General features: G+C 49.0%; 1 protein-coding gene across 1 annotated transcript in view; it reads right to left on the minus strand.

Annotated features, from left to right (window-relative positions):
- The window catches only part of ST13 (ST13 Hsp70 interacting protein), a 201,386-nt gene that overhangs the window by 175,354 nt on the left and 2,056 nt on the right, over positions 1-23,976 (minus strand). Inside the window, exon 2 of the mRNA XM_030203001.1 lies at positions 12,974-13,031. Coding sequence (XP_030058861.1) covers positions 12,974-13,031 — 58 coding nt within the window. The remainder of the gene's footprint in view (positions 1-12,973; positions 13,032-23,976) is intronic.

The following is a 23,976-nucleotide window of genomic DNA, read 5'->3' on the forward strand; positions in this document are numbered from 1 at the left end:
TGTACTTATAGAAGGGGTAGGGCAAGACAGGCTGCACATAAAGGGAAGGGGGGAGAGGCTACACATAAAGGGAAGGGAAGAGAACAGGGAGAGACATGCTGCACATAATGGAAGGGAAAACAAGATAGATTTGAGAAGGCGGCAGAGAAATTAATGAAAGCTGAATGCAACAAATCAGTACCAAACAGAAATAGGGCAGGAGGTGAGAAAAGAAATTGCAAATGGAAAGGAGGCCCTAGAAACAAAGTTAAAAGCACAGACAGAGGAAAGCAGAACCAAAGATTGAGAACAAGATGACTGGAATAATAAAATCATCAGACCACAAAGGTAGGAAAAATTATTTTAATTTCAGATTAGTGACTGAATTTTGACTGCAGTGTTGAAAATTTACATCTGCCGGCTTTATTTTCCACTATACAGGAGGATAGGCATTTTTGTCTATTTTTCTGGTGTTGCACGACATGCAGAGTCCAGAATCTCTGTTTTTAGTTTTTGTCTGCATGTTTTTTTGTGGTTTCATATTTTGTATCAGGTGAGAGTCATGCTCTGCACCTGCAACTGAGGTAAAGGATTCTGCTTCTGCTGGTATGTGGTGTCTGTGTAGGGATGGTAAAATGATGTCTTACCTAATAATTTTCTTTCCTTTAACGCAGCAGATGAATCCAGGAACTAGTGGGTTAAGTCCGCCTACCAGCAGATGGAGATAGAGATAAGCAAACTAAAGGCAGTGATGCCAGATGGCCAGTTCCTTCCTCAGTTAGTATGTCACTCGTAAGCATTTGCCAAGGCCAAAAATATGTAACCAATAACAACCAGAAACCATCCTCACTATGAAAAACAGAGAACCAAATAAGAACTTCGAAATAACTGCAACTTGATCCAGAAATCGGAATCCTTTTTGTGTTCCTATATCTGTCTGAACTCTGCAAAAGAGAACCCAGAAGGAAAAAATAGCCACACTGCGCGGAAAATGAAAAAAACGTTGGCTGAACTAGGGAGGGATCTAGTAGGATGTACCAAAGCATTCCTTAAGTAGGGTGAGACGCAGACGCTCCCTGCACCAACACTCCTGCCCCAAAACTCGCATCCTCCCGAGCAGACACATCTAGCCTGTAATGCTTCGCAAACGTATGACGGGACACCCAAGTAGCTGCCCGACAAATCTCTTCCAGATATAAGGCCGACGCCTCCGCCCAAGAAGCCGCCTTTGCCCGAGTAGAATGTGCCTTCAGGGCCACTGGAGACGCCCACCCATGTAGCAGATACGCCGCTCCAATGGCTTCCCTAATCCAGCGAGCAATGGAAGCCTTAGAAGCTGCCTCACCTCTTTTCAATCCCGACAAGAGCACAAAGAGATGATCTGAGTGTCGAAACTCGTTAGAGATCTGCAAGTACCGAAACAAGGCTCTCCGCACGTCCAGGAAACGTAGCGAACCAAACTCCCCCGGATAATACTCTGTTCAAAAAGACAGAAGATAAACCGCCTGATTGACATGGAAAGCTGAAACCACTTTAGGTAGAAACGACGGCACCGTCTGGATCGACACCCCTGCTTCAGAAAACTGCAAAAAAAGGTTCTCTGGAAGACAAAGCCTGTATTTCAGAAATCCTCCTAGCTGAAGCAATAGCCACCAAAAACACTGTCTTAAGTGTTAGATCTATCTCAGAAACCTTATTCAAAGGCTCAAACGGTGGGGCCTGGAGGGCTCGCAGTACCACATTCAAATGCCACGCCGGGCACGGCTGTCGTAGATGAGGCCGAAGAGCCCCACGCAGGAAACGGACCACATCAGAGTGAGCTGCTAAAGAGGAACTGTCCAGTTTGCCCCTAAAACAAGCTAGAGCGGCCACCTGCACTCGAAAGGAATTATATGCCAATCCCTTTTGAAGACCATCCTGAAGGAACTCCAGAATAACTGGAATTTCTGCCCGAAAAGGCAATTCAGTATGCAAAGTGCACCACACCGAGAAAGCTTTCCACTCTTGCGCGTACGCTGCTGAAGTAGACTGCTTCCGTGCCCCCAAAAAAGTGGCAATGACTAGTCCTGAAAATCCCTTCTTCCTCTCAATAGCCAGGCCGTAAGACCAAAGCGAGAGGGATTTTCCATCTGAACTGTCCCTTGATGCAGCAGATCGGGAGTCACCGGAAGTCGCAATGGTGGCTCTGAGAGTGCTCGAACAAGATCCGCATACCACGGCCATTGGGGCCAGTCTGGGGCCACTAGAACGACCGGCCCCCGGTGCCGCCCTATGTGGCAAAGAACTCTCCCTATCAGAGGCCACGGAGGAAAAACATACAGTACCTGTTGTTCCGGCCATGGCTGGAGAAGAGCATCCAATTCTGCGGATCCTAGCTGCCATTTGCGGCTGAAGAACTGGGGAACTTTGGCATCGCAAGCCATGGCCATGAGATCCATTACTGGTCTTCCCCAACATTGACAGATCAGCCGAAAAGCCGAGTCCGGCAGCGTCCATTCCGCTGCATCCAAAAGAGTCCGGCTGAGAAAATCCACCTGAACATTGTCTTGACCCACAATGTGCGCTGCTGACAGACTCTGAACACGCGCTTCCGCCCATACTAGAAGACGAGACGCTTCCACTGCCAAGGGAAGACTGCGAGTGCCCCCCTGCTGATTGATGTAGGCCACCGTCATGGTGTTGTCCGAGAATACACGAACCGCCTGCCCCTGCAGAAGGTCCTGAAAACTCCGCAGCACATTCACGACTGCTCGCAACTCCAGACGATTTATCAGCCAAGTCGCTTCGAGAGGGGTCCACGATCCCTAGGCTACTCGATGAAGACAATGGGCTCCCCCAGCCCGCAAGGCTGGCATCCATCACGACTACCACCCAATTGGGAGACACCAGAAAAACACCCTTCTGCAAACTGGCTGACCGGAGCCACCACGCAAGATTGTCCCTGGCCTGGCTCGACCAAGGGCGTCGTTGATAATCCAGCGACGTCGGCAACCATCTGCTCAAAAGGAAATTCTGAAGAGGCCGCATGTGAGCCCATGCCCATGGAATGACCTCCAAGGTCGACGTCATGGAACCGAGGAGCTGAACATAGTCCTATACTCGGGAAGCGTGACGACTCAATAAGGTCCGTACCTGAGAAAGCAATTTGATCATTCGCCTCTTGGGGAGAAACACCTTCCCCTGTTTCATATTGAATTGCACTCCAAGATACTCCAGACTCTGAGTAGGAACCAGATGACTCTTGTCCATATTGACCACCCAACCTAAGGATTGCAACACCGCAATCATTCGGTCAGTGACCACTCGACTCTCCTCTGCTGTCGTCGCCCAAATCAGCCAGTCATCGAGATATGGATGCACTCGAATCCCCTCCTTCCACAGGAATGCCACCACCACCACGACCTTGGAAAAAGTGTGTGGGGCAATAGCCATTACAAAAGGAAGGGCCCGAAACTGACCCAGCACCGCAAATCTGAGAAATCTCTGATGGGGCTGCCAAATGGGAATGTGCAGGTAAGCTTCCCTCAAATCGAGAGCCGTCAAAAACTCGCCTGGTTCAACAGCAGCAATAACTGCCCTTAATGTCTACATGCGGAAGTGACGAATCCGCAAAAACTGGTTTACTTTTCTGAGATTGAGAATATGCTGAAAAGCCCCTCCCTTCTTTGGAACCACAAAGAAGATGGAGCACCGACCTGTGCGCCTTTCGAGGAGGAACAGGCACAATAGCCCCTATCCTTAGCAGGTCTCGCAAACACTGCAGAACCGCTGTCCTCTTGGCCCACGATACACAGTGGGACTCCAGAAAAAAGTCTGTGATGGGAGAGAAGAATTCTAGCTTGTAACCTTCTCGCACCACATCGAGGACCCACTGGTCCGAAGTAATTCTGGCCCACTCTGGAAGAAACACAGAAAGCCGACCACCGATCTGCTCTCCTCCTGAGTGGACCTGCGCCCCATTATTGGGAGGCCCGAGAAGGAGCCCCCAAACGAGAGGGGGGGTCCAGCCAGATGCTTCTCGTTGTGAAAGGAAGAACGCTGTCCAAAACGAGGACGCTGAAAGGCTGCGTTGGATCGCCCTGGGAGATACCGTCGTGTCTCTGTGAAACGTGGCCTCGAGGCTCCCTGCCTAGAAGTAAACTTTAACAATCTTTTCTAGGTCTTGCCCAAAAAGCAATTTCCCTCGGAAAGTCAATTTAATGAGCCGTTGCTAAGAGGCCATATCTGCGGCCCAATGACGGAGCCACAGAAGACACCAAGAGGAAGCGGTCAAGGCCATGAGTTTGGCCGAAGCACGGACCAAATCATACAAGGCATCCGCCAAGTATGCCAGCCCAATATCCATCAGCGACATTTGAGTTCCCGGCATGTCAGACTCCGAAATCGAATCCATGACAGAATGTAGCCAACTGAGACAAGCTCTAGCCGCATAACAACTACAAACAGAAGCTTGAAGTGTAAAAGCAGCCACCTCAAAGGCACATTTTAAAGAGGCCTCTAGCCGTCTGTCTTGCATATCCTTAAGTGCCACACCACCTTCCAATGGAAGAGTAGTCTTCTTAGTGACCGCCGTCACCAGGGCATCCACCCTAGGTAGAGCAAACTGCTCTAAACGGTCCGCTGAAACCGGATACAGCCTGGCCATAGCCCTGGCTACTTTCAGCCCCCCATCTGGATCCGCCCACTGGGCCGAAATCAACTCTTCAATAGCTTCATGTACCATTTATATTTTAGTTTCCATTTACATTGTACATTTAGTAATATAATTATGATGGTGCTTATTTATTATTCTTTGTATCATGCACATATACTCTTATTTTAAGCATGTTGTCATTTTAATAAATATTTTGTAAAAAATTTAAAAACTTTTAAAATATTTTCAATATTTTGTTTCATGTATCTTGAGCCGTACTTGAACTGTTACTACTAAGACCATAAACACTGGAAATAGTTCTTTTTATCAAAAACTTGGTTATTCATTCAGACTGTTCACTTATTGTCGTATTTTACCATTTAATATACCGGTATATGTTTTGATCTGTTTTATAGACTGCTGACGCAGGCCTGACCGGCCGAAACACAGCTGTGTCGAGTCCTTTTCTCCTTTATTCTGCATCATTTTTTTATGGTTAATAAAAGTGTCTTCATTTTTTATTCATCTATTATATATTTTTTATTTTTGTCTTTTTAGTCATCTTCGCTGTTTTGTCCATTGACAAGTTTTGTGCCTTGTAACTGCACTGCAAGTTGGAAAAAGTTGAAAATCACTGGTACCTGCTCAATTTCTCCAGGTGTTATAAATAGGCTCCCAGTTTTATAAACCTTTGCAGCTATAGAACTACTACAGAAACTGGAGTTTAATTAGGTATGCCAGATGCCATCTCCTTTGCCACCAGAAACCCACCTACACTACTGCTGCAATCTCTTCCTCTATCACAACCACCCCTCCCATTTACAATGTGAACTGCAAAGAAGGATTACTAGCAGCAGCACAAGCCAAAACAAGTAGTGGAATTCAAAACAACAAATAGGAAAGAGGATGGGGGACATGTGGGTTTGTGCACTTTTAAGGTGTACTAATCGGGCATTTCCTTAATCATTAGGCTACAATGAATTGGTGTATGGACAATAAAGCTGTTGGAACTGCTTCTTTCATAGAATCAAATTGGGACATTTTTTGAATGGAGTACATTTGTCTTTTTTTTTTATTATTATTTAAACAAAGATCCCAATAGTGAAGATCCCCAGAATCTAATACTAAAAAAAGGGGCCAGAAGCGGCGCATCCAAAAAACACAAAGCAGGGTTGCACAGCACACCTACCTCTACTAAGAGACTGAGAAATACTGAGGTCAGGGCTGCACATTCACTTATACAAGAGCACTGCACACTAATTCTCAGTCTCCCTCTGTTTGTAGGAGTGCATAGTACCCCACTCGCCGGGAAAGGTCTGGAATTGTCTTCTACCTCCTGCTACATGCAGAAATGTATTCCACATTACCACCTCCCTTTCTGTTACTAGTACTGCCTTCTAGTGCTCCATTCCCCACTGCTTTCCTACTGGCTAGATCCTACCTACAGGATCTTCTGTTACAATAGAAGAAGGCAGAGGAGGCTAATTTCATTGGGGAGGGGGGAGCAGCCTACAGAATTGCAGAAAGAGGTTTTAATAATCAGAAAAATTTCTACTTCCGATAAGGCAGCCAGATCACCTGAAATTTACTTGGTCAACCATGAACATAGCTAGTTAACTTAGACATTAACCAAATATTGTCCGTCACTTGAGTAAATTTTAGGTGAGCTGGCTGCCTTATCAGAAGAAGTTGTGCCAATAATTACAAAAACATTTAATATCCTGGTACAGCATGCTGTAGAACGTTCTATCACTGTGATCCTGGGTTGCCTGACTGTGAGGATGTTGGAGGGGAGGGGCAGGGGGCATATAAAATGAAGATACATACCTGTAGCAGGTATTCTCCGAGGACAGCAGGCTGATTGTTCTCACATGTGGGTGACATCCATGGCAGCCCCAGGTCCGGAAAATCTTCCTAGCAACAAAGCTTGCTAGAGCCTTCACGCGCGTGGGTGCGCGCACCACGCATGAGTGGCCATCTTCCCGCCCGTCACGCGAGAGTCCCTCTTCAGCCAACTTATAAAGCAAAACCAAAGAAAAGGAACAACTCCAAAGGGGAGGCGGGCAGGTTTGTGAGAAAAATCAGCCTGCTGTACTCGGAGAATACCTGCTACAGGTATGTATCTTCATTTTCTCCGAGGACAAGCAGGCTGCTTGTTCTCATATGTGGGGTATCCCTAGCCCCAGGCTCACTCAAAACAATAAACAGTGGTCAACTGGACCTCACAACGGTGAGGACGTAACAGAGAGATTGACCTACGAAGAACCATCTGAGAGTACAGCCTGGAACTGAACAAAAATGGGCCTAGGGGGGTGGAGTTGGATTCTAAACCCCAAACAGATTCTGCAGCACCAACTGCCCAAACCGACTGTCGCGTCGGGTATCCTGCTGAAGGCAGTAATGAGATGTGAATGTGTGGACTGATGACCATGTCGCAGCTTTGCAAATCTCTTCGATAAGGGCTGACTTCAAATGGGCCACTGACGCTTCCATGGCTCTAACACTATGAGCCGTGACATGACCCTCAAGAGTCAGCCCAACTTGGGCATAAGTGAAGGAAATGCAATCTGCTAGCCAATTGGAAATGGTGCGTTTCCCGACAGCCACTCCCCTTCTGTTGGGATCGAAAGAAACAAACATTTGGGCGGACTGTCTGAAGGGGCTTGTCCGCTCCACATAGAAGGCTAATGTTCTCTTGCAGTCCAATGTGTGCAACTGACGTTCAGCAGGGCAAGTATGAGGACAGGGAAAAAATGTTGGCAAGACAATTGACTGGTTCAGATGGCACTCCCACACCACCTTTGGCAAGAACGTAGGATGAGTGCGGAGGACTACTCTGTTATGATGAAATTTAGTATAGGGAGCATGGGCTACCAAGGCTTGGAGCTCACTGACTCTACGAACTGAAGTAACAGCCACCAAGAAAATGACCTTCCAGGTCAAAAACTTCAGATGGCAGGAATGCAGAGGCTCAAAAGGAGGTTTCATCAGCTGGGTGAGAACAACATTGAGATCCCATGACACTGTAGGAGGTTTGACAGGGGGGGGTTTGACAAAAGCAAACCTCTCATGAATCGAACAACTAAAGGCTGTCCAGAGATAGGCTTATCCTCCACACGATAATGATAAGCACTAATAGCACTAAGATGAACTCTTACGGAGTTGGTCTTAAGACCAGACTCTAACCGGTGCAGAAGGTACTCAAGCAGGGTCTGCGTAGGACAAGAACGAGGATCTTCGGCCTTGCTATCACACCAGACGGCAAACCTCCTCCATTTAAAAGAGTAACACCTCTTTGTGGAATCTTTCCTGGAAGCAAGCAAGACTCGGGAGACACCCTCAGAAAGAACCAAGGAAGCAAAATCGACACTCTCAACATCCAGGCTGTGAAAGCCAGAGACCGGAGGTTGGGATGCAGAAGCGACCCCTCGTTCTGAGAGAAGAGGTTTGGAAAACACTCCAATCTCCACAGTTCTTCGGAGGATAACTCCAGAAGAAGAGGGAACCAAATTTGACGCGGCCAGAAAGGAGCAATCAGAATCATGGTTCCGCAATCTTGCCTGAGTTTCAGCAAAGTCTTCCCCACCAGAGGTATGGGAGGATATGCATACAGAAGGCCCCTCCCCCAATGAAGGAGAAAAGCATCTGACGCTAGTCTGTCGTGGGCTTGAAGCCTGGAACAGAACTGAGGGACCTTGTGATTGATCTGAGTGGCAAAAAGATCTACCGAGGGGGTGCCCCACTCCCGGAAGATCTAGCGAACCACGCCCGAGTTGAGCGACCACTCTTGAGGTTGCATTATCCTGCTCAACCTGTCGGCCAGACTGTTGTTTACGCCTGCCAGATACGTGGCTTGGAGAAACATGCCGTGACGGCGAGCCCGAAACCACATCTGGCCGGCTTCCAGACACAGGGGGCGAGATCTGGTGCACCCCTGCTTGCTGACATAGTACATGGCAACCTGATTGTCTGTCTGAATTTGAATAATTTGATTGGACAGCTGATCTCTGAAAGCCTTTAGAGTATTCCAGATCGCTCGCAACTCCAGGAGATTGATCTGAAGACCTGTTTCCTGGAGGGACCAAGCTCCTTGAGTATGAAGTCCATCTACATGGGTTCCCATCCCAGGAGAGATGCATCCGTAGTCAGCACTTTTTGTGGCCGAGGAATTTGAAAGGGACGTCCCAAGGTAAAATTGGATAGAATTGTCCACCATAGCAGGAAATTGTGAAAAGCGGTGGACAACTGGATTGCATCCTCTAGATCCCCTGCAACTTGGTACCACTGGGAAGCTAGGGTCCATTGAGCTGATCTCATGTGAAGACGGGCCATGGGAGTCACATGAACTGTGGGGCCACATGGCCCAGGAGCCTCAACATCTGCCAAGCTGTGATCTGCTGAGACGCTCTGGCCAAGGAAACCAGCGACAGAAGATTGTCTGCCCTCACTTCAGGGAGGTAGGCATGAGCCGTCTGCGAGTCCAGCAGGGCTCCTATGAATTCTAGACTCTGAACTGGAAGAAGGTGGGACTTTGGGTAATTTATGACAACCCCTAGTAGCTCCAGGAGTTGAATTGTCATCTACATGGACTGTAGAGCTCCTGCCTTCAAGGTGTTCTTCACCAGCCAATCGTCGAGATAAGGGAACACATGCACTCCCAGCCTGCGTAGCGACGCTGCAACAACCGCCAGGCATTTGGTGAACACCCGGGGCGCAGAGGCAAGTGCAAAGGGCAGCATAGAATACTGGAAGTGCTGTGTTCCCAGACGGAATCGAAGATACTGCCTGTGAGCTGGCAGTATCGGGATGCGTGTATAAGCATTCTTTAAGTCCAGAGAGCATAGCCTGTCGTTTTTCTGAATCATGGGAAGCCCAGGGAAAGCATCCTGAACTTTTCTCGGATCAGATATTTGTTCAGGGCCCTTAGGTCTAGGATGGGACGCATCCCCCCTGTTTTCTTTTGCACAAGGAAGTACCTTGAATAGAATCCCAGCCCTTCTTGCTCCGGTGGCATGGGCTCAACCGCACTGGCGCTGAGGAGAGCGGAGAGTTCCTCTACAAGTACCTGCCTGCGCTGGAAGCAGAAGGACTGAGCTCCCGGTGGGCAATTTGGAGGTTTCGAGATCAAATTGAGGGAGTATCCTAACCGGACTATTTGGAGAACCCACCGATCGGAGGTTATAAGAGGCCACCTTTGGTGAAAAAATGCTAACCTCTCCCCCGACCGGTAGATCGTCCGGCACGGACACTTTTATTTCGGCTATGCTTGCCTGGAGCCAGTCAAAAGCCCGTGCCTTGCTTTTGCTGGGGAGCTGCAGGGGCCTGTCGAGGTGCACGCTGTTGACGTTAAGCCCGAGAAGGCTGTCAAGAAGGTGGAGTGTAGCTACGCTTATTGTAAGCATAGGAAACATTCCGCCTTCCCCGGAAAAACCGTCTACCTGATGAGGTAGATACTGAAGGTGTCCGGTGGGAGAGATTGTCCAGGGCGGTTTCCCGCTGGTTGAGCTGTTCGACCACTTGTTCAACTTTCTCGCCAAAAATATTATCCCCCCGGCAAGGAACATCCGCTAGCCGCTGCTGGACTCTATTGTCCAGGTCAGAGGCACGCAGCCATAGGAGTCTGTGCATCACTATACCTTGAGCAGCGGCCCTGAATGCAACATCAAAAGAGTCATAAGCACCCCTGGACAGGAATTTACGACACACCTTCAGCTGCCTGACCACCTCCTGAAAAGGCCTGGCCTGCTCCGAAGGGAGCTGATCGCCCAAGTCCGCCAGTTGCTTCACATTGTTCCGCAAGTGGATGCTCGTGTAGAGCTGGTAGGACTGAATTTTGGACATGAGCATAGAGGACTGATAGGCCTTCCTCCCAAAAGAGTCCAGAGTTCTAGATTCTCGTCCCGGGGGCGAATCTCTAGAACTTTTGGCTCTCTTGAGAGCAGAATCCACAATCATAGAGTCGTGAAGTAACTGCGACCATCACCTCAGGTTCCCCATGGATTCGATACTGGGACTCAGCTTTTTTGGGGATGGTGGGATTAGATAGTGGTTTCGTACAGCTCTTCAGTAATGTCTGCTTGAGGACATTATGCATAGGAACAGTGGACGACTCCTTAGGTGGTGAAGGATAGTCAAGGACCTCGAACATCTCGGCCCTGGGCTCATCCTCAGATACCACCAGGAAGGGAATAGCCACAGACATTTCCCGCAGAAAAGAGGAGAAAGAAAGACTCTCCAGGGGAGAAAGCTTCCTTTTAGGCGAAGGAGTGGGATCAGAAGGAAGACCACAAGACACCTCAGAAGAGAAATATCTGGGCTCCTCCTCTTCTCCCCACGAGGCCTCCCTCCTCGGTGTCGGACAAGAGTTCACGAACTGCAGTCCGTAACCGGGCCCGTCTCGACTCGGAGGAACCACGTCCTCGATGACGACATTGAGAAGTTGACTCCCGTTCCGGCGGCGATGAAGCTCCCTCCAGCGATGTCGACGGGGAGTCAACCTGGGTGGCAGCCGAGGCTGAAGCCGCATCGGGGACCGCACCACTGACACAGAACCAGCTGCCACTTCCATCAACGGTACCGAAGGTGCAAGCACCCCCCCCCCCCCCCCCCCCCAGTACCAGAACAGACTGACGCAGCAGCCTCTCCAGGAGACCTGGAAAAATGGTTCAGAGGCGCTCGTCTAGAATATCTGCTGGGAAAGGCTGTGGGGCTGGTGCAGGAACCGGAGGCAGAACCTGTGCAGAGCAAGGAGGCGGTACCGGACTGTCCGAAGACCGACATCTCTTGGATGGAGGGCGAGTGGTCCTCCTGGCATTGACGCTTCTCGGGTGCCGAGTCCATCGACGCCCTGGAGCTCCCGGTACCGTGGGTGGAAGTAGATCGATGCCGATGCTTCTTACCTTCGCTCGATGCACAGCATCGGTACTCCTCGGTACCGACAAGAAGGACGTGGAATCCTCCTCGGGGTCGATGGGCCTTCCCAGCAGGAGCCTTCGAGACAGATGGAGACCCACTCGACGGCTCACTGCTCCCAGCGTGCGGTGGTCTCCGGACAGGTATTACCTGCACTCCCGATGTCGATGCCATCTCTGGTGCCCATGTCGATGACGACGACCTCGGTAACGATGTCGACGTCGAAGGGCCGGACAAGGCTCCAAACAGACATTCCTGCTGAGCCTGTCTCAATGCCTGTGTCCGCTTTTTAAGGCTAAGACACAACTTACAGGCATCGGGGCAACGGTTGGGCCCAAGGCACTGGATATACCACGAATGGGGATCGGTACCTGATTGTCCAGCTGCACCGACCGCTCTTGAAGCCGCTGGGAATCCTCGATGTCATGGACGGAAAAATAGCGGTGGCGAAGTCAAAATTTGCGAGGGTGCCAGGAAAAAAGGGCACAAAAAGGAGAACGCGAACGCACAGCCCAAAAGGGGCCGCAACGGCAGCGAACGAAAGCCTAATAGGGCCCAACTCTAACAAAAAAAGGGAACTAATAGAAAAAAAAAATTTTTTTTAACGCTTTCCTACAAGAAACAGGAAGGAAAAAGAAAAAAAGGCGTGAAAACTCGCTAGAAAACCGAAGGCTTTTTCTCAGGGCACACAGAGAGAGACGGCTAACACAACCGCTCTCTACCACGGAAAAAGAAAAAAACAACCGCTCTCTACCACAGAAAAAGAAAAAAAAACTAACGGGACTCTCGCGTGACGGGCAGGAAGTTGATGGCTGCGCCAGCGCGTGATCGAAGGCTCTAGCAAACTTTTGTTGCTAGGAAGATTCCAGATCTCGGGGGCTGCCGTGGACGTCACCCATCAGTGAGAACAAACAGCCTGCATTTCTATGGGAAAAGGAATTCCAGCTTCTGCAGCAGTTACATACAGTGAAAGTTTGGAAATTCCTCCTTTCAAACTGCCTCTTCCAATCCTCACCCCCAAAACTATCCCTGCACAAAGTTGTTCCACACCTACATTGCCTTCTTAAATTGCCCTTACCCAAAAGAATTACCTTTCCCAAGTGCCTGGGCACGCAATACACTGTTGCCCCCCCCCCCCCCCCCCCCCCCCCCAAAAAAAAAAAAAATCCCAAAACCCTGCAACTTTACCACTATCTCACAAACTGACCCTACTGTGGACATCACCCTGTAAACTGCCAAAACCACAAAACAAGCCCTCTGCAACTGCTCTACCACCTCTAACTGACCGAGCCCCCATGACTACCAGACTGCACTGCCACCCACACTATATCATCTCACAAACTGCCCCACAGCTGGAAATGAGAAAGCACACCAAACAAAATGGCATGTTTACATAATAGCTGATCACAAAGGGTAGGCTTCCTTCTGTACGTGACTACTGCAGCTTACCTTGACCGTCTCCTTTGCAGAAGCTCTGCTATGTGCAGGTGGAATAACACCTCCCAAGCTAAGAAAGAAAAGCAAATTTAGTAGTAGCACACAATTACAAGATAAACATGCTATTACAACTGCATATGCATTCACCAGGGTACAAGTAATTGATCTTTTAAATCACACTACATCAAAAGTAAATTTTGGATAAGGCTTGGTTCTTCCATTCAAATCTGTTTAGCAAAGTTACCTCTGAGGATTTGTGTGGTCAAGACACACCTTGCAAGCACAAGCGATAAGAAATTTGCTGTGATGGACATAAAAGCAGATGGACTCGATATACTGCCTTTCTGTGGTTACAAAGTGGTTTACATATTATAATACAGGTACTTATTTTGTACCTGAGGCAATAGAGGGATAGTAATGATGCAGTGGGAATCAAACCCAGTTCCCCATATGTTTCCATTCCAAATCACGTTTGAATATTTTTCAGTAATGCCTCAGCATGTATGAATAACTGGTGAACTATACAGCCTTCATTAGGAAAAAAAATCCATTCCATAAAAAGTGAGAAAAAATGGTGTGTGTCAATAGAAGTATAATGAAATTACCCCCCCACTAAAAGATTTTTCTAACAATAAAGCGAAGTTTCTTACCTGAAGCAGGTATTCTCTGAGGACAGCAGGCTGGATATTCTCACGTGTGGGTGACGTCACGTCGGCCCCAGATGATTTTCAGTAAAAAAATCTACAGAAGTCTCTTCTGGAGCGTTCCACTGCGCGTGGCGCTCAAACTGCGCATGCGCGCACATAGTTTTCCGACCGTTGCGCGGTCACGCTCCTCAGTTGAATCCAAAAGTTAAACAGAAAAACAACTCCAAAGGGGAGGTGGGAGGGTTTGTGAGAATATCCAGCCTGCTGTCCTCGGAGAATACCTGCTTCAGGTAAGAAACTTCGCTTTCTCCGAGGACAAGCAGGCTGATATTCTCACGTGCGGGGTATCCCTAGCCCCCAGGCTCACTCAAAACAATAACCATTGGACAATTGGACCTCGCAACGGCGAGGACATAACAGAGATTGACCTGAAACAACAAAACAGCTAACAGAGTGCAGCCTGGAACAGAATAAAAATGGGCCTAGGAGGGCTGGAGTTGGATTCTAAACCCCAAACAGATTCTGCAGCACCAACTTCCCAAACTGACTGTCGCGTCGACTGTGCTGCTGAAGGCAGTAGTGAGATGTGAATGTGTGGACTGATGACCACGTCGCAGCCTTGCAGATCTCTCCAACAGTGGCTGACCTCAGATAAGCCACTGACGCAGCCATGGCTCTAACATTATGAGCCGTGACATGGCCCTCTAAAGTCAGCCCAGCCTGGGCATAAGTGAAGGAAACGCAATCTGCTAGCCAATTAGATATGGTGCGTTTCCCGACAGCAACTCCCCTCTTGTTGGGATTAAAAGAAATAAACAACTGAGCGGACTGTCTGTGGGGGCTTGTCCGCTCCATGTAAAAGGCCAATGCTCTTTTGAAGTCCAAAGTGTGCAGCTTGCTTTCGCCAGGACGGGTATGAGGACGAGGAAAGAATTTTGGCAAGACAATCGACTGGTTCAGATGGAACTCCGACACCACCTTTGGCAGGAACTTAGGGTGCATGCGGAGGACTACTCTGTTATGATGAAATTTAAGATAAGGAGCATGAACCACTAGAGCCTGAAGCTCACTGACCCTACGAGCTGAAGTAACAGCCACCAAGAAAATGACCTTCCAGGTCAAGTACTTCAGATGGCAGGAATTCAGTGGCTCGAAAGGGGGTTTCATCAGCTGGGTGAGAATGGCATTGAGATCCCATGACACTGGAGGAGGCTTGAAAGGGGGCTTTGACAAAAGCAAACCTCTCATGAAGCGAACAACTTAAGGCTGTCGAGAGATAGGCTGACCTTCTACACGTTGATAAGCACTAATCGCACTAAGGTGAACTCTTATTGAGTTGGTCTTGAGACCAGACTCTGATAAGTGTAGAATGTATTCAAGCAGGGTCTGTGTAGGACAAGAAAAGGGATCTAGGGGCCCTGCTGTCACACCAGACGGCAAACCTCTTCCATTTAAAGGAGTAACACCTTTTAGTGGAATCTTTCCTAGAAGCAAACAAGACTCGAGAGACACCCTCAGAAAGACCCAAGGAGGCAAATTCTAAGCTCTTAACATCCAGGCCGTGAGAGCCAGAGACTGGAGGTTGGGATGTAGAAGTGCCCCCTCGTTCTGAGTAATGAGGGTTGGAAAACAGTCCAATCTCTACGGTTCTTTGGAAGATAACTCCAGAAGAAGAGGAAACCAGATCTGACGGGGCCAAAAGGGCGCTATCAGAATCATGGTCCCTCAGTCTTGATTGAGTTTCAGCAAAGTCTTCCCCACCAGAGGTATGGGAGGATACGCGAAGGCCTGTCCCCCAATGAAGGAGAAAGGCATCCGACGCTAGCCTGCCGTGGGCCTGAAGTCTGGAACAGAACTGAGGGACCTTGTGATTGAGTTGAGTGGCAAAAAGATCCACCGAGGGGGTGCACCACTCTCGGAAAATCTTTCTGGCTACAGCCATGTTCAGCAACCACTCGTGAGGTTGCATTATCCTGCTCAACCTGTCGGCCAGACTGTTGTTTACGCCAACTAGATAAATGGCTTGGAGAAACATGCCTTGTTGGCGAGCCCAAAGCCACATCTGTACGGCTTCCAGACACAGAGGGCGAGATCCGGTACCCCCTTGCTTGTTGAGATAGTACATCGCAACCTGATTGTCTGTTTGAATTAGAATAATTTGGTTGGATAGCTGATCTCTGAAAGCCTTTAGAGCATTCCAGATCGCTCGTAACTCCAGGAGGTTGATCTGAAGACACTTTTCCTGAAGGGACCAAGCTCCTTGAGTGTGAAGCCCATCTACATGCGCTCCCCACCCTAGGAGGGATGCATCCGTCATCAGCACTTTTTGTGGCTGAGGAATTTGGAATGGGCGTCCCAAAACCAGATTGGATTGAATTGTCCACTACTGAAGGGAATTCCAAAAGTCGGTGGACAGCTGGATCATATCCTCTAGATCCCCTGTAGCTTGATACCACTGGGAAACTAGGGTCCACTGAGCTGATCTCATGTGTAGACGTGCCATGAGAGTTACATGAACTGTGGAAGCCATGTGCCTCAGAAGTCTCAACATCTGCCGAGCTGTGATCTGCTGAGACGCTTGAACCCTGGAGACCAGAGACAGAAGGTTTTCTGCTCTTGGCTCGGGAAGATAGGCACAAGCTGTCTTCGTGCAAAACAGAGCCCCTATGAATTCCAATTTTTGAACCGGGCTGAGATGGAACTTTGGGTAATTGATTACAAACCCTAGTAGCTTCAGCACTTGAATAGTCATCAGCATGGGCTGTAAAGCTCCTGCCTGGGAGGTGCTCTTCACCAGCCAATCGTCGAGATAAGGGAACACATGCACTCCCAGTCTGCATAGAGACGCTGCAACGACTGCCAGGCACTTGGTAAATACCCTGGCCGCAGCCGCCAAGCCAAAGGGCAGCACACAGTACTGAAAGTGCTGCATTCCCAGCCGAAACCGCAGATACTTCCTGTGAGCTGGAAGTATCGAAATGTTGAGTGTAAGCATCCTTTAAGTCCAGAGAGCATAGGTTTTCCTGAATCATGGGAAGAAGGGTGCCCAGGGAAAGCATCCTGAACTTTTCTCGAACCAGATATCTGTTCAGGCCCCTTAGGTCTAGGATGGGACGCATCCCCCGTTTTCTTTTCCACAAGGAAGTACCTGGAATACAATCCCAGCCCTTCTTGCCCTGGTGGAACGGGCTCGACCGCACTGGCGCTGAGAAGGGCAGAGAGTTCCTCTGCAAGTACTTGCCTGTGCTGAGAGTTGAAGGACTGAGCTCTCGGTGGGCAATATGGAGGTTTGGATTCCAGATTGAGGGTGTATCCTAACCAGACTATTTAAAGAACCCACCGGTCGGAGGTTACAAGAGGCCACCTGTGGTAAAAAAAAATTTAACCTCCCCCGACAAGCAGATCGTCCGGCACGGACACGTTTATGGTGGCTATGCTCAACTGGAGCCAGTCAAAAACCCGTCCCTGGTTTTTGCTGGGGAGCTGCAGGGGACTATTTTGGCGCACGCTGTTGATGAGAACGAGCGCGCTGTGGCAGAGCCTGAACCGGCTGTCGAGAAACAGGATTGTACCTACGGCCCGTGGAGGCGTAGGGAGCACTTCTCTTCCCTTTAAAAAACTTCCTAGATGAGGAAGTAGATGCAGAAGGCGCCCGGTGGGAGAGAGAGTCCAAAGCGTTATCACGCTGATAGAGATGATCAATCAGCTCTTCGACTTTCTCACCAAAAAGATGATCCCCCCGGCAAGGGATATCCGCAATTTTCTTCTGAGTTCGTTCCTCCAGGTTAGAAGCACGCAGTCATGAGAGTCTGCGCATCACTATACCCATAGCAGAAAATCTGGATGTCACATCGCAAGTATCGTAAATGCCCCTGGACAGGAATTTGCGACACGCCTTCTGCTGCCTGACCACTTGACGAAAAGGCTCGGCCTGCTCCGGCGGGAGCACATCATCCAAGCTCTCAGTGAGTTCCGCAAATGAATGCTTATAAAGAGCTGGTACGATTGTATTTTGGATGCGAGCATGCCAGCCTGATACGCCTTTCTCCCAAAAGAGTCCAAGGTTCTATGTTCCCGCCCCGGGGACGCCGAGGCAAAGTTCCTAGAACTCTTGGCCCTTCTGAGAGCGGAATCCACCACTGCAGAATCATGAGGCAAATGTGGCTGGACGAAACTGGGTTCCCGGTGGATCCGATACTGGGACTCGGCCTTTTTGGGAATAGTTGGACATGAAAGAGGCTTCTCCCAATTCCTCATCAGCACTTCCCTGAGTGTATCATGAAAAGGAACTGTGGTAGAAGACTTAGGTGGAGATGGATAATCCAGGACCTCGAGCATCTTAGCCCTGGGCTCATCCACAGTCTACACAGGGAAGGGAATGGCCTCAGACATTTCCTGTACAAAAGATGAAAAAAAGACAAGCTTTCCGGAGGGTAGAGCTGCTTTTGAGGTGAGGGAGTAGAATCAGATGGAAGACCTAGAGAGTCCTCGGCACAGAATATCATCATCAGATGAGCCATCATCGGATGGGGCCAAAAGCTCAGAAAGAGCAGCCCAGAACCGAGCCCGTCTCGACATAGAGGTACAGCGACCTCGATGATGGTGTTGAGAAGCCGACTCCCCTAGAGACTCCGGTGAAGCTTCCTCCACCGACAACAATGGAGAGTCGGCCCGGGAGGCTGCCGACTCCGGTACCGGTGAAGGAGACCTCACCACCGGCAAAAGGCTAGGTGCCGCAGGTACCTCCAGTGCCGGGCGCAATTGGTGCAGCACTGCTTCCATAAAATTGGGAAACAAAGCCTTGATGCGCTCAGCCAGAGAATCTGTCGAGGAAGGCTGCGGTGCCAGTGTGGGCTTCAGAGGCAGAACCTGCAGAGGTCGGGGAGCTGGTACCGGACTGCCAGACGACAGTCGCGTCGACACCTCCATCACAGAGGGAGAGCGATCCTCTCGACGTCAACGCTTCTCGGGTGCCGAATGCTTCGACGACCCAGAGCTCCCGGTACCGTGTCGAGAAGGAGAACGATGACGGTGTTTCTTGGCCTTCGCCCGACATCAAGCCTCCTCGGTACCGGTGAGGAGGACGTGGAATCTACACGCCTCCTCGAAGCTGGGTCCGATACAGGTCGGTCCCGGGGGGCCTGCAAAGCAGGAGGCGCTGAGGCGGGTGGAGACCCGCTCGATGCATCACTGCTCCCAGTGTGCATCGGTCTTTTGGCAGCCTGTACCTGGTCTCCTGACGCCAATGCTGCCCTCGACGTCAACGAGGTACCGGACCCAAAAAGCTTCTCTCTCTGAGCCTCTCTGGAAAGCTAGGTGCGTTTCTTCATTTTGAGGCACAACTTACAGCTCTCCAGAAGATGGTTGGGCCCAAGGCACCAAGTGTCAGGTTCTCAGGTTCAGAGCCCGCAGGGCCGGGCTCTGGAGCAAACGTGAGCCCTTGGGCTGCTGCCGAGGAGCAACAGCAGCAGGCAAAACCCACCCACCAACCAACACTGGGTAAGCACACAGGCAGGGACTGCAGGCACTGCCCAGCGAACCGGAACACATGGACTGGAATCCCCCGGACTGGAGGACACAGGACTGGAACACACTCCGGACTGGAGCACACTGGACTGGTCCGCACAGCTTCACCTGCGCTTAGCTACTAAGCCCCCCAGGAGTTGAGCTCCTGGGTTCGAGTAGCCGGCAGGACTTACTGGATACCGGATGACACAGGGACCAGGACTGGAAACAGAAGTGTTCCTAAACCTAAACTGATCTACGTGCTCCCAAGCCCTAAACCAGCAGGAGTGTTCCTAACAGTAAACTGAAAAAGGACTTCCTAAGCCCTGTACTAAACAGGAGCTCCTAAGCCCTGCTCAAGAATGGGACTTCCTAAGCCCTAAACTAACAGAGCAGGGAACTAAACACAAAGCTAACACAGGTGCTACTAAGCACCAAGCTACAAGCAGAGCTCTACACTAATAAGCTAAACACAAAACTAACAAGCTACCTAAGCACTGCTCTAGCAAGCTAGATACAACTAACAAGGTGCTTCCTAAGCACTACTCTGGCAAGCAACCAGAAGAGCTCCTAGCACTAAAAGGAAAGACAGGGAAGCCACAAGGAAAAAGCAGGGAAGCTAACACATAAGCCAAAAGTCCTTCTAAAGCACCAAAGACTGCAATGCTCCCAATAGCACAAACACCAGAAGTACTTCTAACAGCAAACTCTGCAGTGTTCCTAACAACACCAAACCCTGAAGTACTTCTATCAGCAAAAGAGCTTCCAAAGCCCTACATACAGCAATGCTTCCAAAACCAAGAGGGAAAAGCAGGGAAACCATAAGGGAAAAGCAGGAAAGCTAAACACACAGTCACCAGTGCACACTGCACTAACACTAACCTGGACCTTAGCAAAAGCAAGCAGGGAAACTAGACACAAAGTCAGAAGTGCACACTGCACCACCCTACCTAAAGCAAACACCACCGTTGCAAAGGCTCTGAAGGAAACAACACCACTTCCTTATCAAGGCCCTCCCTGATGATGTCACACTCCCTAGACCCAGGCAACAGCACCCTGACCCAGAGAGCACACTGAAACCCATAGAGGCCCAACCCACACCAATGCAACACCGTGAAGCACTTGAAGCCAGTACATCCAAAGAGAGGTAGAGCTAACTCAGTCCACCCACACAGCTGTAGTAAAGTAAAACAATTAACCCCATGCTGCTGGAAGCTGCCAGCACAGAGAGACAGAGCCAGCTCAGAAAGGACAGAGAAAGAAACAGAAGCCAGCTAAGAAGCTGACCCCCAGGAAAGAGGTAAGTTTGAGAGGGGTTCTGACCTCAATCATAACACCAAGAGTGCGGATCAGTGCTAGAGATGGTCCGGCTGCAGCGGGCGCATGGCTTGAAGCCGCTGGGCGTCTTCGATGACACTGCGGGGAAAATAGCCTCCGCGAAATCAAAGACGCGATTGTGTCAGAAAAATAGACACAAAAAAAGGAAAAATCCTGATCGAGCGACCTAACAGCGGTTGCAACGAAAAAATAAAGGAAACTTATAAAACACAAAAAAAACTAGAAAATAAAGGAAAAAGCTTTTTTTTTTTTTTTTTTTAATATGAAGCCCTCGTAAAAAGGAACAAATAAAGAATCTCACGAAGAGAGAAGAAACTTCAACTCCGGCGGCCAGGAAACGCGACGCGCTATAAAGAAACTCCGTGTCTCCTCAGACGCGGAAAAGAAGAAACTGAGGAGCATGACCGCGCAACGGGCGGGAAACTATGTGCGCGCATGCACAGTTCGAGCACCACGCGCGGTCAAATGCTCCAGAAGAGACTTCTGTAGATTTTTTTTACTGAAAATCCTCCAGGGCCGATGTGTCATCACCCACACGTGAGAATATCAGCCTGCTTGTCCTCGGAGAAATTTCTATATAGTAAGGCAAGAATGCCCCATCACCTCAAATAAAGAAACATTATAGGAAAGTCCAAACATTAGGACGAATAACCTAACAAGATATAATGAACCCGCTCCTTAATACCCTTCTCCTAATATACCACCATACCCACTCAACCCAAATAATACTAAACTAAACACCGACAACTGAGACCCAGGTATTCTTCAGTGTCCCAGAACTCAATATCCCATCCAACTTGCAACCTCCTCCCCACCCAGACCATCTCTAAGGTCGACCTAAATGTTGAGATTTGGGCTTCCCCGACCGTATTATCGAAACGAATGATGGACGCCCACCTTGTTTCGATAATATGGGTTTCCCCGCCCCTTCGCGGGGCCATCCTGCGAGGACGCCCTCATGAAAACTTGGGCGCCCCGCCCCGTTCGATTATGCCCCCCCTTATCTCCTAACAAATTTTTATTAAGCCACTAAAAGAATTTTTCCCCCATGCAAATCCCCTAGGGTGAACCATACTGCCGCATGAGTCGAAATGTGGAAACTTTCAATATAGTAATCAACCACTTGACCCCATAATAACCTGCTACTCCTTAATACATCTATGCGAGTGTGTCTTGAGCATGTGAATAAAATGAATATGTTTGCTGATCCAGATGCTGGTCTATAAACATCCAAGAGATTGAACACACGTATCATATCTAGAAGCAGAACTCACAGCTGTTTCCCCCCTTTGAGTGGCCCAAAGGAGCCCCCGGAGGAAATTAAAATCTCCTCCCATTAACATTACTCCCTGAATAAATCCAGTTACAACCTCCTGTATAGCATGAAAAAAAAAGCCCTTATCCAACATTAGGTGCATATATATTGAGCAATGGTACCCACCTTCCCCCAACCCATCCCTTCACAGCTATACACCGCCCCCGGGAATCTTAATAAACCCCTTGGAGGAGTGGCCTAGTGGTTAGAGCACCAGGCTTGACATCCAGAGGTGGCCAGTTCAAATCCCACTAATGCTCCTTGTGATCTTGGGCAAAAGGGGCATGGATGCCCCATGAACACCGGACCTTGCCTCAGTAGGCCGTGTACCTGCAGAAGATGGAGAAGACCCCCGGTCCAGCAGTCAAATTAGGTCCGCGTACCACAACCCTACTACCAATCTGGGCTACAAGATGCTGGTGCAATGTGATCCTTTTCAACACATGGCCTACCATAGGCCAAGGACGGAAAACATCTACTGTATGTCTCCAGCCACGGCTACAGCAGGTCATCAATCCCCATCAATCCCAGCTCTTTCCAAAGGCTGAAGAACTTGGGCACTTAAGCATTTTATTTATTACATTTGTATTCCACATTTTCCCACATAGCAGTAGGCTCAATGTGGCTTACAGGATCAGGAGAGGAGAGTACCAACTCCGGGAATATATACAGAGTGGAAAATAGAGTAACAGTAGGTGCAAGGAAGCTGATAAGGTTTTGGAAAAGAGAATACAACTCTGGGACGAATATATAGTAGTATATAGAGAAAAGTAATCCCAATGAAGCTGATAAGTCTCCGGGGATGGGACTACAGCTTCTAGTGAGCAATACAGAGTAGGATAAGGGTAGAAGTGCACGTAATTATAACTGGAGTGGTAAAATTCGTACACTTTGAAGTAACAGGATTATGTGGAAGGGGTATTCTTCATTTCTTAGTGCGATAGATGTGATGCATTGTTCATGAATTACTTCGGGTCTGCTGGGTAGGCTTTCCGGAAGAGGTGAGTCTTGAGGTCTTTTGGGAATTTTAGATGGGTGTTCACAGTTCTAATGTTTCTAGGTAATGCATTCCAGAGCTGGGTGCAAATGTAGGAAAAGCTGGATGCATATGTTGATTTGTATTTTAGTCCTTTACAGTTTGGATAATGCAGGTTTAGAAATGTTCTTGACGATTTGATGATGTTTCTAGTTGGTAAGTTCAGTCATGTAGGTTGGGGCCAGACCATGGATTATTTTGTGGACCAGAGTGCAAATTTTGAAGGCTATTTGTTCCTTGATTGGTAGCCAGTGCAGTATTTCGCATAGAGGTTTAGCACTTTCGAATCTTGTCTTTCTGAAAATGAGTCTAGCTGCCGTGTTCTGTGCGGTCTGGAGTTTCCTTAAGATCTGTTTTTTACGTCCCGCATATACTGTGTTACAGTAGTCAACATGTGATAGAACCATTGTTTGAATTATGTTACGGAAAGTTTCCCTAGGGAAGAATTGTTTGATCCCTTTGAGTTTCCACATTGCATGGAACATTTACTTCATGGTGGCAGAGGCTTGGCTCTCCAGGGTTAGGTTGGTGTCAATAGTAATTCCAAGGATCTTCAGTTTGTCCGATATTGGGAGAGTATTACAGAAGACGTCCTAGTATATAACTATCCATTTACTGGAGTACTAGCATTTAAGCCCGTTAAAACGGGTGAGATTTCCAGCTACCCTCCTCGCTGCAACTCCTTCCCCCCTCCGTGCCGGGCCCCCCTGCACTGACCTGACAGCGCCTCTCACCTCCGTGTGAAAGTGCTACAGAGGCAGCAGCAGATCGCTCTGCTGCTGCCTGCAGCGTTTCCACACAGAGGTGAGAGGCGCTGTCAGGTCAGTGCAGGACGCCCGATACGGAGGGGGGTGGGAGCAGCGGCGGGGATGGGGGGGGGAGGGTGGAGGTAGGTGCGCGCGATGTTCGTTTCCAGGCTCCAGCAGTCTGACTCCGTTTCCCTCTCTGTTACGCTCTCTGACATCATCATGTCTTGATGTGAGGACAGGACAGAGAGGGAAGTCTCTACTGCGCATTTGCAGGTGAGTCGGACTCGGTCACTTGCCATTTATATGTTTGATAATTACCATACATGTTCACCACTGTGGATAATTTCATTTAGAACAGTAGTAAAACAAATAAAGTCCAATAAAAAAAGAAATAATCATTTTTTCCTAACTTAATACATTTCTGA

This window comes from Microcaecilia unicolor, chromosome 1, assembly GCF_901765095.1.
Source record: "Microcaecilia unicolor chromosome 1, aMicUni1.1, whole genome shotgun sequence".
Lineage (NCBI taxonomy): Eukaryota > Metazoa > Chordata > Amphibia > Gymnophiona > Siphonopidae > Microcaecilia > Microcaecilia unicolor.